General features: G+C 53.3%; 1 protein-coding gene across 2 annotated transcripts in view; it reads left to right on the top strand.

Annotated features, from left to right (window-relative positions):
- Positions 1-18,139, top strand: part of VIPR2 (vasoactive intestinal peptide receptor 2) — a 67,491-nt gene extending 49,352 nt beyond the window's left edge. For both annotated transcript variants that reach the window (XM_061166260.1, XM_061166262.1), the window contains exons 6-13: positions 7,018-7,159; positions 10,069-10,219; positions 11,053-11,113; positions 12,024-12,093; positions 12,561-12,652; positions 16,014-16,143; positions 16,225-16,266; positions 16,847-18,139. In XM_061166260.1, coding sequence (XP_061022243.1) covers positions 7,018-7,159; positions 10,069-10,219; positions 11,053-11,113; positions 12,024-12,093; positions 12,561-12,652; positions 16,014-16,143; positions 16,225-16,266; positions 16,847-17,020 — 862 coding nt within the window. In that variant the 3' untranslated portion in view covers positions 17,021-18,139. The remainder of the gene's footprint in view (positions 1-7,017; positions 7,160-10,068; positions 10,220-11,052; positions 11,114-12,023; positions 12,094-12,560; positions 12,653-16,013; positions 16,144-16,224; positions 16,267-16,846) is intronic.
- Positions 18,140-18,503: the final 364 nt, after the last annotated feature.

Genomic DNA, 18,503 nt, shown 5'->3' with positions numbered 1-18,503 from the left:
ATTCAAATTCTGTTTCTCTTTATGTTAATTATAAGCTGTATTTTTCAAGGAATCTGTTCATTTCATCTATATCTTTATATCTCTTATCATATTTTCATGTGTGTAAGAGCTATACTTATATCTCCTTTTTCATTCCTGGTATTGGTCATCTTAGTTTGTAGTAATGCTTTCTAAGGCCCACTCGATTTTATACTCCAGGATGTCTGGCTGTAAGTGAGTAACCGCACCATCATGGTTATCTGGGTCATTAAGACCTTTTTGTATAGTTCTGTGTGTTCTTGCCATCTCTTCTTAATCCCGTCTGCTTCTGTTAGCTCCTTGCCGTTTCTGTCCTATATTGTGCCCATTTTTGCATGAAATGTTCCCTTGGTATCTCCAGTTTTCTTGAAGAGATCTCTAGTCCTTCCAATTCTATTGTTTTCCTCTATTTCTTTGCATTGCTCACTTAAGAAGGCTTTAACTCTGCATTCAGTTGGATATTTCATTCCCTTTCTCCCTTGCCTTTCACTTTTCTTATTCTTTCAGCTATTTGTAAGGCCTCGTCAGACGACTATTTTGCCTTCTTGCATTTCTGTTTCTTAGGGATGGTTTTGATCACCCCCTCCTGTACAGTGTCACAAACCTCCATCCGTAGTTCTTCAGGCACTCTCTCTACCAGATCTAATCCCTTGAATCTATTTGTCACCTCCACTGTATAATCATAAGGGATTTGATTTAGGTCATACCTGAATGGCCTAGTGGTTTTCCCTACTTTCTTCAATTTAAGCATGAATTTTGCAATAAAGAGCTCATGATCTGAGCCAGAGTCAACTCCAGGTCTTGTTTTTGCTGACTGTATAGAGCTTTTCCATCTTCAGCTGCAAAGATTATAATCAATCTGATTTTGGTATTGACAATCTGATGATGTCCATGTGTAGAGTCGTTTCCTGGAATGTGAAGTCGAGTGAGCCATGGGAGGCAATACTACAAACAAAGCTAGTGGAGGTGATGGAATTCCAGTGGAACTATTTAAAATCATAAAAGATGATACTTTTAAAGTGCTGCAATCAACATGCCAGCAAATTTGGAAAATTCAGTAATGGCCATAAGACTGGAAAAGGTCAGTTTTCCTTCCAATCCCAAAGAATGTTCAAACTACTGCACAATTGTGCTCATTTCACATGCTAGCAAGGTAATGTTCAAAATCCTTCAAATGAGGCTTCAACAGCACATGAACCAAGAACTTCCAGATGTATAAGCTGGATTTAGAAAAGGCAGAGGAACTAGAGATCAAATTGCCAACATCTGTTGGATCATAGAAAAAGCAAAAGAATTCCAGAAAAACATCTGCTTCATTGACTATGATAAAGCTTTTGACTATGTGGACCACAACAAACTGTGCAATATTCTTAAAGAGATGGGAATACCAGACCACCTTACCTGCCTCCTGAGAAACCTGTATGCAGGTCAAGAAGCAACAGTTAAAACTGCACATGGAATGACAGGCTGGTTCAAAATTGGGAAAGGAGTACATCAAGGCTGTAGATTGTCACCCTGCTTATTTAACTTATATGCAGAGTACATCATGCAAAATGCTGGGCTGAATGAATCACAAGCTGAAATCAAGATTGCCAGGAGAAGTATCAACAACCTCAGATATGCAGATGATACCACTCTAATGGCAGAAAGTGAAGAGAAACTAAAGAGCCTCTTGATGAAGGTGAAAGAGGAAAGTGAAAAAGCTGGCTTAAAACTCAACATTCAAAAAACTAAGATCATAGCATCTGGTCCCATCACTTCATGGCAAATAGATGGGGAAATAATGGAAACAGTGACAGGTTCTCTTTTCTTGGACTCCAGAATCACTGTGGTCAGTGACTGCAAACCATGAAATTAAAAGACATTTGCTGCTTGAAAGAAAAGCTATGACAAACCTAGACAGCACATTAAAAAGCAGAGATGTTATTTTGCTGACAAAGGTCTTTATAGTCAAAGCTAGGGTTTTTCCAGTAGTCATGTATGGATACGAGAGTTGGACTATAGAGAAAGCTGAGCACCAAAGAATTGATGCTTTTGAGCTGTGGTATTAGAGAAGACTCTTGAGAGTCCCTTGGACTGCAGGGAGATCAAACCAGTCAACCCTAAAGGAAATAACACTGAATATTCTTTGGAAGGACTGATGCTGAAGCTGATGCTCCAATACTTTGGCCACTTGATGAGAACAGCTGACTCATTATAAAACACCCTGGTGCTCAGAAAGATTGAGGGCAGGAGGAGAAGAGGTGAAGAGGATGAGATGGTTGGATGGCATCATCGACTCAACAGACATGAGTTTGAGCAAACTCCAGGAGATAGTGAAGAACAGGGCAGCCTGGTGTTCTGCAGTTCATGGGGTCGCAAAGAGTCAGACATCACTTAGCAACTGAACAACATTGGTCATTTTTATTTTCCTTCTTTGTATCTTGATGAATCATACTGTATAAAGTTTTATCAGTATTTTCCAAGAACCAGCTTTTGAGTTTTTTCTCTTGTATGCTTATCTATTAACTTACTGACATGCCTTCTTACCTTTATTATTTCCTTCCTTATGTGTTCTCTGGTTTCGATTTGGTGTTCTTTTTCTAGCTGGTTAAGTTAGATGTTCAGCCTTCCTTTGTTTAAACTGCTTTTATTTATATCTACAAATTTCCCTCTCAGACCTGCTTCATTCCCATCTTTCAAGTTTAAAGATGTGTTTTTCATTATCATTTAGTCCTAGTTTTTCTAAACTCTTCTTTTGATTATCTTTTAACTATAAAAGTTTATAGTTTAATTTCCAATCTGTTATTAGTTTTCTATTCAGCTTGCTAATGATTTCTGGCTTAACTCGTAATCAGAGAGCATACCACATGAATTAAATCCTCTGAAATTAGTCAAAGTTTCATTTTCATTTTAAGACAATGCAAATTCTACAGTTATTGGTTTGTGTGCTACATATATCATTTACATCATTTATCAATCATGTTATTTAAATATTCTAAATTTTACTATTTTGCATAACTACTTCCCCGGTGGCTATGGTCCATGGAGTCACAAAGTGTCTGACACAACTAAACAACTAACACTTTCACTTGTTCTACCAGTTACTGAGAGACATGTATTAAAATCTTCAACTATAATTGTGGACTTAACTATATCTCCATCTATTTATTTCACTATTTGCTTTATATATTTCAAGGTTATGTTTTTAGGGGCACACCCATTTCATGTTTTATCTTCCTATAAGCTGTCCGTGTTTAGTAATGTGCCTTGCCTTAAAAATAAATCTACTTTTATATTAGTGTAGTTATGTCCGCTTTCTTTTATTTGATATCTGCAAGATATATCCCTGTTTTACATTTGAGTGTTCTATAAGCTCCATGTAACTGAGACTTGCTGTTTACTTCCGTCTGTTTTTAGTCGCACACACAGCATCTTACACTCACATTCCAACCACTTGCCGACAAGCTGGAGTTTCAGTCTGCTTCCATCTCTTCGCTGTTGTCTCGGCTGTTTCGTGGCCCCTGCACTCTGTTCGTGTTTGTTTTTAAGTTGTCAGGTATTTTTATTATTCCAGTGTTTCCCTTTTGGATTGTCAGTCGTATATTCAGTGATTGTTCCTCTGGTTTTCACCTCATGTTAACAAAGTGCATCCGTGTCTCACGGGCACTAGCCTCCAGTTACTATTTCCATCTCTTCCCAGCAGCTCAAGCCTTCCCTTTGCCCTCATGACTTCTGTGCCATTGTTATGTATTCTAATTGGGCACATATTTTAAATGCCACATGCATGATCACTATTTTTGTTATTTTCAAATGCAGAATTTGTTTAGAATTGCCCATCTGTCTGTCTTTCCTTCCTGCATCTTCATGTTTCCATCTAGGTCATCTTCCTCCTCCCTGAAGATCTCCTTTTAGGAGACCAGGCCTCCCAGCAATGAATTCTCATGGTTGTTGATTGCCTGAAATCATCTTAATTTTGCCTTCACTTTTGAGGATATTTTTGAGAGTACCGAATTCTTTGTTGGCAGTTACTTTCTTTCATCACATTAAAGATGTACATCATTATTTCTTTTGAAAAAGTTAGCTGCCAGTCTCACCATAATGCTGCTGAAGGATGAGTCTTTTTCTCTGGGTCCTTCGAAGATTTTTTTCTTTGTCTTTGGTTTTTAGCAGTTTTGCTGTCATGGGCTTTAGTGTGGTTTTCTTTGTAATCCTCCTTCTTGGGGTTAGTGGAATTCCTTTAATCTGTTATTATACTTTATCAGTTTCAAAAATTCTTGGCCAGCAGCTCTTCAAATATTTCTTCTACCTTGTTCTCTCTCTCTTTTCCTTCTGAAACACCATTTTCACATGATAAATATTTTCAACATTTCCTGTACATTTCCTCTTGTTTCTTTATATTTTCCATTAATTTGTTTCTCTCTACTTTAGACATGGGTTTCCCAGGTGGCTCAGTGGTAAAGAATCCTGTCCGTGCAGGAGACACAAGAAACACAGGTTTGATCCCTGGGTTGGAAAGATCTGTTGGTGGAGGAAATGGCAACCTGCTCAGTATTCCTCTCTGGAAAATCCCATCGACAGACGAGCGTGGCAAGCTGCAGTCCATAGGGTTGCAAAGAGTCAGACATGATTGAGCACACGTGCATGCAGGACTTCAGACATAGTCTACCAATCTGTTTTCCAACTTAAAATAATATTCTATTATTTTACTATGTCTAATATAATATTTAAACCCAGCTATTTAATTCTTAATTTCATGGGTTTTTTAAAATTTTGAATTTTCCATTTGATTTTTACAATTAATTCCATCCTCTAATCAGTATCATTTCAGTCACTTAGTTGTGTCTGACTCTTTGCAGCACACGAGGCTTCCCTGTCCATCACCAACTTCGGGAGCTTGCTCAAACTCATGTCCATCAAGTTGGTGATGCCGTCCAACCATCTCATCCTCTGTCTTTCCCTTCTCCTGACTTCAATCTTTCCCAGCATCAGGGTCTTCTCCAGTGAGTTAGTTCTTCACATCAGGTAGCCAATGTATTGCAGTTTCAAGTCCAGCATCAGTCCTTCCAATGAATATTCAGGACTGATTTTCTTTAGGATTGATTGGTTTGATCTTGCAGTGCAAGGGACTCTCAAGAGTCTTCTCTAACACCACAGTTCAAAAGCATCAGTTCTTCGGCACTAAGTCAGAAGTAAAGGGAAATATTTATTAGGTCACCATCCTCTAATTTTCTTGGATATATTTATCAGAGCCATTTTATAGTCATGTCTTAAAATGCCAGTATCTGGATCTCTTTCTAGTCTCTGGTATATTTTTGTTTTTCCATTTTTAACTGCATTTGATCATTTGGTACTATTTCTGGCATATTTATTAATTGATTATTGAAGTTACATATAATTAAACCATAGAGGCTTTAGATGGTATCTTACCATAGAGAGGATTTACTATTTCTAGCAAGATGGGCAGACAAGCCTGAGCCAGGCAGGGATTGAGTCAATCTAAGGCCGCATTTTAGGCTCCCTGAAGGCTGGTTTGTCATTATTCCTAAGTCACAGCCCTTTAGGGGTTTAAGATGAAAACCTAGGAATCCTTCTACCCATCCAACACATGAACACCTTGGGAAATGGAAAAAAGAGAAGGAAAACCTCATCCTGCCTGCAGAATCTGAGGCTCCCTGTGGCTTTCTTCTCTCCACTCTGTTGCCTTGAAAGCCCTTAACGTCTTTTGCTGTCCGTTCCATCCAGTGACACTGTCACAAGCTCTGGGCCTCTGCTCTCTAATCAGCGCTGTGCCCTGAAACCTGGATTAACCCTCAGCAAGGAGGTGAGAGGAGGCTACATTGCCCGTGCTCCCTCCTCACCGGGGCCCCAGTCCTTTAGGTCCCAGCCGCCGCAGCTGCCCTCCAGAGCTCCATAGACAACTTTTTAAATCACAGTTGACATGCGAGGGAGGTCAGATAAGTTTCTCTTTGGAGCCACAGATGGAAGTCTGCTTAGAATATATTTATTAATATCCTTGAAATTTGTAAACTCTACTTCAACTTAAGGAGTTAATGGTTTAATGATCTTGGAAGTACATTTGTGAGGAACAGCTTGTCTCCAAACAATTAAAAGTCAGAGTTAAATCAAATATCTAATTAAGTCTTCTCCAAAGCAGAATTTAAGTGTTGTAAAATGATTATAAACAAAATGTTCTTAACATGTTTTAGAGAAGCAAATATCACATAAAGTTCAGTTCAAAGACAGGTTGTTTGAGGTGGGTCTTGCAGGAAGTTTGCTGCAGAGACGCATGGTGTTCACATCTGTGAAGTGGGGTATCCTTCTGCAGGCTCAGACTGTGGCTGTGCTGTATACATTTATCCCAAAATCCTGTTTCTAGGACTTTGCTCTAAGGCACAAAGTCAGAAATAAAGAGCAATATTGATACACAAAAATGTGTACCATAATGCAAAGCTGGAATACTTAAATATGCAAAGAATACTTAAATTGTTCAGTTCAGTCGCTCAGTCGTGTCCGACTCTTTGCGACCCCATGAACTGCAGCACGCCAGGCCTCCCTGCCCATCACCAACTCCCGGAGTCCACCCAAACTCATGTCTATTGAGTCGGTGATACCATCCAACCATCTCATCCTCTGTCGTCCCTTTATCCTCCTGCCCTCAATCTTTCCCGGCATCAGGGTCTCTTCTAATGAGTCAGCTCTTCGCATGAGGTGGCCAAAGTATTGGAGCTTCAGCTTCAGCATCAGTCCTTCCAGTGAACACCCAGGACTGATTTCCTTTAGGATGGACTGGTTGGATCTCCTTGCAGTCCAAGGGACTCTCAAGAGTCTTCTCCAACATTGTTCACTTCCATTAAAAAGAAGCTTTAAGATTAAAGACACACGGGCGTCTGTCGCAGTGTTTAACTCTCCACCTCGTCCCTCTTCCGTGACCCCCCTTCCCCCGTCCCCATCCTCCCTCCCCCTCGCCCTCCCCCCACCGCCTCCCCCCCCCCCCCCCCCCCCCCCCCCCCCCGGCAGGAAGCTGCACTGCACCCGGAACTACATCCACCTGAACCTGTTCCTGTCCTTCATCCTGCGGGCCGTCTCGGTGCTGGTCAAGGACGACGTGCTGTACTCCAGCTCCGGGAGGCTGCACTGCCCGGACCTGCCGTTCTCCTGGGTAAGGCTTACGGGCCGGGGTCCCTAGGCGGCCTTGTGAGCTCCCGCCCCGCCACCAACCTCCGTCTGGGATGAGGTTCAGAGCCGGCTTCACTGTGGCCCCGGTTGGGGTGGGGGGCGGGGGTGTCCGGCCTGCGCTCAAAGCATCTCAGGGCGGCGGGCGCCGCGAGTGGGGGCGCAGGCGCTGCCTGCTGGCAGCTCACGGTCCGAGCGCTGACCGGGGCAAAGCCGAACTCGCTGCTGGGGACCAGCAGCAGCTGGGGGCTGGAAGAAGGGGGCACAGGTGGGCACGCGCGATGCCGTGTCCAGGGTTCTGAGCGGTGGGTGCTTCCAGCTGGCCGGGCGGGTACCACCTGGGGGAGCGCGGCCCCGGCCCCTGCCCAGGCCGCAGTGCGGTGACCCGGCCGCGAGGGGATCGCCCGGTAGTTTCTGCGGTGGACCTAGCGGGCCTTTAGAACGAAGCTCAGTTTGGTGCGTTCATTGAGCGCGCCTCGGGCCAGTGCTCCTCTCCTCCGGGGTTCCTCAGGGCGCCCGGTCGGATCGTATATCAGCTCTTCCACGCGGAGCCAGACCTGGCTCTCCGCCCACATCCCACATGGATGGACCATCTGCTGACTCCGTTCCTCTGGGCTGAAGAGGTCTGAGTCAGGGTCTCTCCAAGACTATAAAGCCTTTCGCACGCTAGCTTCAGCCGCTTCCCAGCACAGGTTAATATACCCCTGGGGACAGTCCCGCTGTGAGGCGTGGGGACTGAATGCAACAGCAAAATCAGCAGTGCGGCCCTCCACCCGGACGTCTCACCCAGGTGGAGGGGAGCCCACACCCTGGCACACACACTCTTCACACTCTGTCCCATCGAGGAAGTTTGGCTCCAACCCTGGAAGGACAGCTCTGAAGACAGGGGCTTTGAGCGGCACTGGGGGAGCCCACGTCCGCGAGTGTGGAGCAGCTGGCACACAGGACACCGGAAACCACACAAGTGGCCGCGGCCCTCACCTCTGCCGCTCGCTAAGCGGTGAGGGCTCCGGGCTCCAGGCCCACAGAGGTGACAAAGCCTCCTTCCCCAGCCTTGCAGCCATCACTTCCACACGTTTAAGTAAGATCTCCTGTTTGCTTGCTCTTAGCACCTGTGGACGCTGTGAGTCTCCCCAGCACCGTAGGGAAATGCCTTCTGTTCCCATAGGGCCCGAGAGGCAGGTGTTTCCAGGTGTGACCCCTGAGAGTGGCTTTGACAGTCATGGACGTGGGTGCAGTTTTCTCATCCTTTTCGAGGGGGTGGGCCTCAAAGAAGCCAGCTTTATTGGCTCGTAAAGTGGGCCTAGAGACAGAGCGTGGCTCCCATCCCTACCAAGGCCAGTCCACACTCACACGGACGCCTCCTTCTCCGCACTTCTTGGTTTGGGTTTCATCTAAACTGTGGAAACTGCGCTGCAGTGAACAAGCGACCCGAGGGCCACCTGAAGCTGACCTTCAGCAGGACCTCCTGCGGACCCTGGGGCTCAGCGCCCTGCACGCCTGGCTGCCGTGGGTGGTAGAGGCTCCCAGACGGGACAGGACTGGCTGAGGACCCGCTGGGCACCAGGCAGGGTGCAGTCCTGGCCACTGGCCTCTCAGCCTTCCCACGACTGAAGGTCAGCAGACAGCCCCTCACCCCGGAGCCTCTGCCCTTGGAGTGTGTTGATGGCAGATGAGCCGCGGGGAAGAAGTGCAGACATGGCATTTTAAACATTTTACCAAGAAGAAGGAATTGGAATCATCTTAAACACACTTTGTGCTTTTTCCTCCTTCTACAGTTTATCTTGGAAGCTCTGAGTCCTTTGAATCTGGAAGGTGTGATGTAGTCTGTGTGACCGTTCCGCCAGTAACAGACACACCTTGGTTTATGTTTTCTGCCACCACTCGGTCAGGGGAGACTGGAGAGAGTCTGGAGGCAGCGAAGGGCACGTGTATTTAAGTTGCAACAAGCAGAGTGGTGGCCGTGGGCGCCGCATGTGCAGGACGCTCCTGCTCCAGCCAGCAGGGCTCACTGTGGGCTCCTCCACCCACGGGCGTGGGGTCCTGCTCCCCGACACCCGGATCCTGCCTGTGTCACTATTTCAACAAGGGGCGCCAGTCCCAGGGTCTCATCGCTGGGTTTTTACGTGCCTCTTTCCACTTACCGGGCCCAGCCCTGGTGTCCTACACATGCCAGACCCCCTCCCCACACTCGGCATCCGTAAACCTCAACCGCCTTAGAAGGAAACAGCAGGAGAAGCCTGGTGCCAGGAAACGGGAGCCGCGGGGTCAGAGCTCCCCACAGCCCGGCGCCCGCCTGAAAGGCTACCATGCCTTTCTTGCCTGGCCACCAGTGCACGCGTGTGGGTCTATCCACACGGTATTAGTGTATCCACCCTGTCTGTCCACAAATATGCATTTGGGGAGCAGGCTGTAAAGATACAGAATGATAGCAATAAAGTGCTGGGGGGTTGTTTACGGTGCATTTATATAACCTTAGTGATCTGAAGCCTACATTTCCCTTTTCTGAACGCGGGAGGAAATAATGTGTTTGGTGGGTTTCTCTTCTGTTTTCCTTTACTTCTCCTCTCTTGTTAAAACGAGTACACAGTGAGAATGGAGAGAGGACGGAGTGGGACTGAGCGGAGGGTTAGTGGAGACGACACGGCAGGAGGAGGGGGGCCGGGCCCCACGCGGCCACTCAGGGCGACTGTCCCCTCGGGCGTGGTGTGTGTCTGCTCGGCCCGTGTCGCCCTCCGCGCACGCTCGCGCCGCCCCTCGCCTGGTCCAGGTGGGCTGCAAGCTGAGCCTGGTCTCGGGCGGGACCTCTGCGCTCCTTGCGCGCACGGGCCACCTGGGGACCCGGAGCGGCGGCCTGTGACGGCGCGTGCGCTCACGCGGCCCCTTCCCATGCAGGTGGGCTGCAAGCTGAGCCTGGTCTTCTTCCAGTACTGCATCATGGCCAACTTCTACTGGCTGCTGGTGGAGGGGCTTTACCTCCACACCCTGCTCGTGGTCATCTTCGCCCCCGGCCGGCGCTTCCTGGCCTACCTCCTGATCGGATGGGGTAAGGACTCCCCCTGCCTGCCAGGTGCCTGATTCCCAGCCCCTCGAACCTACCCACGGAGACTCTCTCCGCTCAGAAAAACGCTGGGCTGCCCCTGGAGGAAGAGAGTCAACACCTTAATGTTTTGGGAGCCAGAAATTGCAAGTGAAAGTCGCTCAGTCGTGTCCAACTCATTGGACTACACAGTCCTTGGAATTCTAAGTATTCTTACTGAAGTGGGTAGCCTTTCCCTTCTCCAGGGGATCTTCCTGACCCAGGGATTGAACCCAGGTCTCCCACATTGCAGATGTGCAGATTCTACCAGCTGAGCCACCAGGGAAGCCCTGAAACCTGGTTAAAACCACTGTGACTCTCGTTCCTGGGGTGAGCCCCAACCGGGACGTGGTGGGGCAGAATCAGAAAGAAGGGGCCTGGGAGAAGGAGCAGGGAGACTGTCCCCAATGAGGTCCCGCTAACGTGCTCATCAGCAGGACTCTGCCTAAGCTGGAATCAGAAAAGGGGTGAAGCTGCAGACCCCCCACCTTCTCAGTGAGGGGTGCCCCTTCGGGTCTCTGCCAAGTTGGGACACAGCGTCTCCAGCACGTTGGTACCAACAGCCAGAAACACATGCGTTTCAGGCCTATGAAGCCTTCAAACACATATTGAATGATATTCACTGCTTAGTAAGGCGTGAGGGTAAGCCTGTGTGTATTTATGAAGAGTTTCCATTAATCTGTCCATCAGAAAGCCCTCGTCCCCGCTGGCGGGGGCTCACGAAGGCTTCCGTGTGCTTCCCCATCGGGCTGGTCCAGGTGGCCAGTGCCGGGCTGGAGTGACCGGGCATCTCTCTGCAGGCGTCCCCACCGTCAGCACGGGTGCGTGGGTTGTGGCCCGGCTCTTGCTGGAGGACACGGGGTGAGTGCTGTGCCTGTGGCTGAAGGGGAGCGCCGCTGACAGGTCCTGGGGAGCTGGAGGGCACCTTTGTTTCTGGGTAGAAGGCAGCCTCTGGACGCTCGGGGGTGGGGGGAGGACTCAGGGTGGGGGAGCTCAGAGAGGGGCCGCCGAGCAGGTGGGGCCGAACCAGGGCTGGCCGCGGAGCGGGGCCTGGGGTCCACCAGGCAGAGATGGAGCCGCATCTTAGGGACACCGCTGTGGCCCAGAGCCCAGCGGGAAGGCATCCAGGCTCAGCCCTCTGAGGCCCTGCGGCTGGGCCAGGCCCAGAGGCTTCTGCCGCGCCCGGCCTGAGGCAGCCCCAGCTCCCACCGTGGAGCCCAGCCCCTGCTGTGCCTCGTGCAGACCCAGGTCCGCCAGCCACCCCGTAAGTGGTCCTGTCAGTAACAAACGCCCCAAGCTTGGCGCTGAAACAGGTCCAGTCCATCGGTGCGCCTCTGTGCCTGGCTCTGGGCAGCTTTCCCACTCGGTCTCACTCACTCACTCGCCGTGGGTACCTCCCTGCAGGGGAGACCGGGGCTGTGGGTCTAGATGGGCCTCACTGAGTTCCACGGACTGCACACCCTCCTGTCGGAACCAGCCAGGCTCCAGGACGAGGGTGGGTCTGCTCTGCTGGGAGGGGTGTGGGTCACAGGGAATCGGGGGGCATTGTACCAGCCTGCTGTCCCAGCTTCCTCCTGGAGACAGCACATGGCAGTCAGGAGCGACCACCTAGCAAACCTGTGAGTCGGGGGCTCGTCGTGGGTGGTGGGGGGCGGCTTGTTTGGCAAAAGCCCCTCGTAAGGGGCGAGGCCACAGGCGTGTGCTATCCTCCTGTGCTTGGTTTGTAGATGGAATCCGTGATAATGTGATTTTCCTTCTCTTTCTTCAATAGTTGCTGGGACACCAGTGACCACAGTGTTCCTTGGTGGGTTATACGAACACCGATTTTAATTTCTATTATAGTAAGTGACTTCTGCTTGGAAACCTGAGTTACCACCAGGTTGCCCTTGGGCAGAGAGCCCTGTGGTGAATGCAGATGGCCCCGTTCTACTCGGTCTTCCGAGACAAGAATCCCAGGCCGAGCTCTTCCACAAGGGGCTCGGCCACCGTCAGGAGGAAGGGGAGGGCTAGAGGGAGACGCGGGGGGTCACGGTCAGCTCCCCCAAGTGTGCAGCCTTCTATCTGAACTGGATTTCCATCTGTGGAGTGCACGCCTTAAAATGAGCGCTCTCAACTTAACTGCCGCAGCCTGGTGTCAACACATCGGTGACGCCACAGAGCAGACCCCAGCTGGGCAGGGCGCTGGCGCTCCTGAGCCGGCAGGGCCCGGAGCCCCGTTTCAGGCGGGGCTGAGCCGCAGACATCCGGGCCTTGCCGCCTCCCTTGCAGGGGGACTTCACACCCTGAAATGTCATCTCCTTTTGTGCAGGTCAATTTCATCTTTTTCGTTAGTATTATACGAATTTTACGGCAGAAGTTGACATCCCCAGATGTCGGCGGCAACGACCAATCACAGTACAAGTGAGTATGTGTTTAGAGCCAGCTTGAAATCACCCTCCCCAGCCTCACGCAGCCTGATAACTTGGAGTACCTGTGTGGAGAGCAGAGAAACTGGGGCTCGGGGACCCGCACATGACCCCACATCTTCTCCTTTAGTCACAGGAGCGTGCCCTTGGCCAATTTACAGGGATCCCTGGACATGGAGTGACTGTCCAAGGGCTAGCAACACCATGGCAATTATTCAGGCTGAGTCCTTCCCTTCCCTCCAGTGTGGACCTCCTCTAGAGAGCTGGGAATTGAAGTGTTCTATTCACTCTCCTGTTTTGTATCCTGACCTTTTCTCCTTGGCCACACATCGTTTGCATTTTATATTTGGTTCTGTCTTCCCTATCGGACGACATGGTCCAGGCAACACCTCTTGTGGGCCTTGTACTTAATAATGACTCAGTTGATGTTTGTTGCCTGAATAATAACAGGAAGGTGGTTATCATAGTCTCCCTCATGGGAAAGAGAGTAGGGTTTAAGTAATCATCCACCATCATCCAGCTAATTAACGAGGACTGAGAACTCTGTAAAGGAACTGGAAGATTCTGTAAATCTCTATCAAGAATTCATAAAGAACAAATAGAGCCTGCGACTCGGGTGTAAACTAAAACTAGCCCAGTGTGGAGGCACTGGTCCAGCTGGTCCAGCCTTGGGTTCAGGCAAACGGGGGCTGGAATTGCAGCCCCCGAAGCTGCGTGGCCCCAGGAGGCTACCCGCCCACCCCAGGACAGTGGGCCCTTCACTGCCTCCGTCCCGTCCCTCCTTGACACGCAGGGTGGCCTGGGGGGACATTCAGGTGGTCTCCCCCAAGGCGGGCAGCCCAGTGCATATTCTGCACCAGTTGGAGGCCCGGGGGAGGTGCCTGCCCTGCAGCCCGCCTGCCTCCTCTCCTGTGGAGATGCTGGCAGTAAGAACAGCCACTGAGGCTGTAAGCGCTGATAGAGGGGGTCTTCAGATGATGCTTAGTGCCCGGCCCCAGTAAGTGCCATGATGGGGTGTGTAAGCACACACGTGACCAGCCTGGCCCCAGTAAGTGCCGTGATGGGGTGTGTAAGCACACACACGTGACTGGGCCCCAGTAAGTGCCATGATGGGGTGTGTAAGCACACACACGTGACCAGCCTGGCCCCAGTAAGTGCCATGATGGGGTGTATAAGCACACACACGTGACCGGGCCCCAGTAAGTGCCATGATGGGGTGTGTAAGCACACACACGTGACCGGGCCCCAGTAAGTGCCGTGATGGGGTGTGGGCAGCATACACACATGACCGGCCTGGTCCCAGTAAGTGCCATGATGGGGTGTGTACGGACACACGTGACCGGGCCCCAGGCTGCGGCAGGCTCTGCTCGGCCCTCGGTGGGGGTCAGGCCACAGATAGCAGGCATCCCCCCGCGCTGTCCCTGCCTGGCTGCCCCCAGACCCACCCAAGCTGCAGCTGCAGCTCCGGCCGCCCCTCACCAGCACTCCCAGGTTATGCAGGTCTCGCTCGCTACCACCTTGACCTTTCCTTTGGGCTCTGGGGAGCGATCGTAAGTGGATTATAGAGAGGGATGCTTTTGTTTTGGAAACAAAATTAAGTGGGGATAATAGAATCTACTGTTTTTCCAAAATAACAAAGGCAGAGCACATCTGTGATGCTCGCCTGCCTGTATTTTGGCATGTTTTCTGTCTCCATCTCATAACAGAAGTGACAGATCCCCAGGCACAGGGCCCCAGGGGTCCCACCTCTAAGCCCCCTTTCTAGAGACCAGCAGAGTCTGAACCACAGGACTCCAGGCAGGTCTCTCTGACGTCTGCCTAACGGGCCACTCCCTGCAGAACTCCAGCCTCACTCACTGGGCGGACACCGGCCACGGTGCTGAAGGCCGTGAGACCGCTGTGCGCTGCGGTCAGACGGTCAGGCCTGCACGTGACGGCGGGGGTCCTGCGGCCTCCCCTGCCCAGCAACGCCCCAGTCACGCACGCAGGTGGGGCAGAGTTCATGCAGATCACCCAATACAGAGGAAGCCCCTTCTTGTGAACTCTGCGGGTGTCTCAAAATATGTAAGCAAAGTGGTGACTTCTAAGTATTCAGTTCAGTTCAGTCGCTCAGTCATGTCCGATTCTTTGCGACCCCATGGACTGCGGCACGCCAGGCCTCCCTGTCCATCACCAACTCCCGGAGCTTGCTCAAACTCATGTCCATTGAGTCGGGGATGCCATCCAACCATCTCATCCTCCATCCTCTGCTTCTCCTCCCGCCTTCAGTCTCTCCCAGCATCAGGGTCTTTCCCAAGTGCTGGGTGGCGCCAACCTAGCAGAGCAGGTGGGGAGGATCCGGAGGCGCCCCTCCCTCGGCTCCCTCCACGTTGCCAGGATGAGGCTGCTCATCGGGGCGGTGGCTGGTAGCTGGGGTTGCGGGGGGCCCAGCCCCTGCCTGCCCACCTGGCCTCCAGGTGACCCCGGGGCTCCTGACCATCAGACATGCTGGGGTCGCTGCATCAGATACAGCCACAGGGACTCCCCCGAGAAGAGGCCAGTCCACGCGCAGAGACCTTATGTAACTGGAGGGGGGGGGGGTGCAGCTTGGATTCCAAGTCTGAAGAGCCCCCCAGTGACTCTCATGTGCAGCTGTGAGAGGCCCTGGCTCATTGCAGGTTCTCCAAGGGGGTTCCGCTCAGCAGCTGCAGGCCTCTGTGCATCTGAAGCAGCTTCTCGGGCTAAGGCCCAGACGCTGAGTCAGAGTGGCCTGCTTCAGCGTGGCCTCGGGTGGTGCCGGGGCCGGTGCTGGGGCCTGGGGAGCGCTGACCTAGTGGAGATGACAGGTACCTGCTTGGGGCGTGGGACGGGCTTGGGGTCAGGTAGGACTGAGTTCAGCTGTCTTGCTTTCAACACCACTGCAGTGAGAAGAAAGTCTGCTCTTTGGTTAGGAGGGTAAGAGCTTCCCAGCAGGGAAATGAGATCCGGTGCAGGCTCTCCCGCTCCTGAGACTTCTGAGACCCCCAGCAGGGTCGCCTGTAGGACCTGTCCACGACCGTCAGGGGAACACCCTCTCGCTTTTGCCCAGGGGCAGCCCTGCAGCACCTGCTCTTTGGATCTGAAACTAAAACTCGCCCCATCCTCCGGATGCTGGGGATGGTCTCCACTGCTAAAACCAGGGACACACAGGGCTGTCTGACCTGCTCAGACCAGGGCCGCCCTTTCCGACTGGCCACGATTCCCGTGAGGGCTTTGCTGCTCTGCAGGGCAGAGTGGGGCTCGCCCCTGCGTTTGCACGCTCTCCCGGGACGGGCGGAGGTGTGGCTGCGTAGGGAGGCCCTCGGCTGGCCAGAGCGTGACCCCTCTCTCCGCTGCAGGAGGCTGGCCAAGTCCACCTTGCTGCTCATCCCGCTGTTTGGCGTCCACTACATGGTGTTCGCAGTGTTTCCCATCGGCATCTCCTCCAAATACCAGATTCTGTTTGAACTGTGCCTCGGATCCTTTCAGGTGCGGGGGGCCGGGCCGCGCGTCCCGGGCGTGGGGGTCGGGGTGCAGGGGGGCCTCTGACCAGCATCGTCTCCCTTTCAGGGCCTGGTGGTGGCGGTTCTCTACTGCTTCCTGAACAGCGAGGTGAGTCCTCTGGCCTCCCGGGGGAGCGCAGGCTCCTGGCTCGTGGGGGCTTCCTTAAAACACCCCTGAAGGACCTGCTTCCCTGGGGGCTCAGACAGTAAAGAATCCACCTGCAATGCGGGAGACTTGGGTTCAATCCTTGGGTTAGGAAGATCCCCTGGAGAAGGACATGGCAACCCACTCCAGTATTCTTGCCTGGGAAATCCATGGACGGAGGAGCCTGGTGGGCTACAGTCCATGGGGTCACAAAAGAGTTGGACACAGCTGAGCAACTTCACTTCAAAAGATCTGGAGCAGGTCTACCTTCTGGGGGTCACTCAGCTGGGGTCACCGCCAATGCCAGCTCCCACAGGTCTCAGCTCAGCCCTCCTGTGTGTCTCAGCCGCCTCCCGGCTCCCGGGTGGAGCCCTCTTCCCTTGGCGCCTCCTACGTCCCCGTCCTCTCCTGGTTCCCAAGCCTGCCTGACCACAGATATCACAGCTTCCACACCCAGAAGGGGGCCACGGGGGGAGATTTGCTCTGGGGCCGGGGGCCCCCCAGCTCCCGCCCGCTGAGCCCGTGCGGCCGTGCCCCGCTCCAGGTGCAGAGCGAGCTGAGACGCACGTGGCGTGGCCTGTGGCCCAGCCGGCCCTCCGCCCGGGACCGCCGGCTGCACAGCCTGTCCATCTCCAGGACCGGCTCGGATGGTGCCCTGCAGGGCCCCCGCGGCTCCCGCGCCCCATCCCTCCTGCAGACGGAGACCTCAGTCATCTAGGGGCCCCAGTGTGGCCCTGGCCCCCGCAAGGGGGGCCCAAGCGGACTCGGCCCTGGCCACCCAGAGCTGGGCCTGGCTGATCCTCCGGGGGACTGGGTGACCTTGAAACCGCCTGGGACTTAAAGCTCATGATTGTCAAAGTCCAGCAGTCAGGCGCTTTGTCATTCATATTGTTTGGCCATGCAGACGAACCCATTTTCAAAGAGACTAGGAAAGACCGAGGTGGTAGAACCCAGGACTTGGTGTCAGCGACTGTGGAAGAAAGAAGGGGTTTTCTGATCTCAGCACCAGTTCTCAGGGGGTGCAGGCCTGGGCTGCGGCGCTGGCCTTCAGGGATGTGGTCACCGCTTCTGAATGACCTGCACCACTGCTCTCCCAGCCTCAGTCATGGGGCGGTCCAGCCCGTGGTGCGCAGGACACGTGGACCTCCCCCGAGGGCCCCCACGGAGCCTCCCGCACGCCCAGCAAGGCCCCTCGCCTCCGCACCCCCGGGCGCCCAGGGCCCCGCCTGCTCACACCACATCCGGACTCTCGCCTCTGCTGCTGCGCTCAGTTCTCCTGCCGCTCCGTGACACCGGCCCCCCCTTACCAACAAGGCCATGGAGCCTTCGTCTCGGGGCATCACGGAGCTGAGCGTGGGTGCCTGTCGTCAGGACGGCCGGCGCTGGGCAGCGGGGCCAGGGGGCAGGGCTGGGCTGAGGAGTGGGCCGGACAGCCGGGGCATGACTGGGAGGCTTGTCACCCAGCATGGTCCCTCTGGGGGGTGTGCCCGGCCCCCAGTGAGGAGAGCCTGGCCCAAGAGCGTGGGACAGCCACGGGGGGCCCGGCAGCGGAGCCCCAGCTCAGTGAGCGAGCGCACGCCCGGCACGCCTGGAGAGCCGGCCCAGTGTCTCGGGCCGCCGTCTGGCGTGGGTGCTGGCTGCGCACCTAGGGGTCTGTCAGCTGCCAGCGCCTGGTGGTCCGGCCCGACGGGAGCAGAGGGGAGACTGCCTGTCACTCCCCGATAGCAGGACAGAGGTGACCGAAGCACCCGACATGTCACTGCAAAGTGCTGTAAACGTGTGCGCGTGGAATGTGCCCCAGCTGCCGCGCGAGACCACTTGAATAAAACCCATTTTGTGTCTGTTTGCTGGCTGACTCTGACAGCATCAGCGTCCTGAGGACGTTCACAGGAAGCTGCCCGCCTGTGAAGAGGAACTCGGGCAGAGGGTGGGCCATTGGGGGCGGGCGGGCGGCAGCTCGGGGCCTCTGCTCGCCGTCGCCTCCCAGGCACTGGCACCAGTCGGGACTGCTCCTTAGAGGCCTGGTCAGTGGGGGGTCCAGGCAGGGGCTCCCAGCACTCCTGGAGGTCCCAACACACACAGCCCCGCCCCACGGAGCCTGGGGACCTGCTCACCAGGGCAGGGCTAAGCGCACACGGGCTCTCGTGTGTATGTGTGTGTGCATGGCTTCTGGGGGCAAACTCCTAACCGTGGCATTTGTG

The sequence above is a fragment of the Dama dama genome, chromosome 18 (genome assembly GCF_033118175.1).
Source record: "Dama dama isolate Ldn47 chromosome 18, ASM3311817v1, whole genome shotgun sequence".
NCBI classification, from domain to species: Eukaryota; Metazoa; Chordata; class Mammalia; order Artiodactyla; family Cervidae; genus Dama; species Dama dama.
The sequence above is the reverse complement of the archived record's forward strand: the minus strand, read 5'-3'. Positions and strand labels throughout refer to the sequence as shown.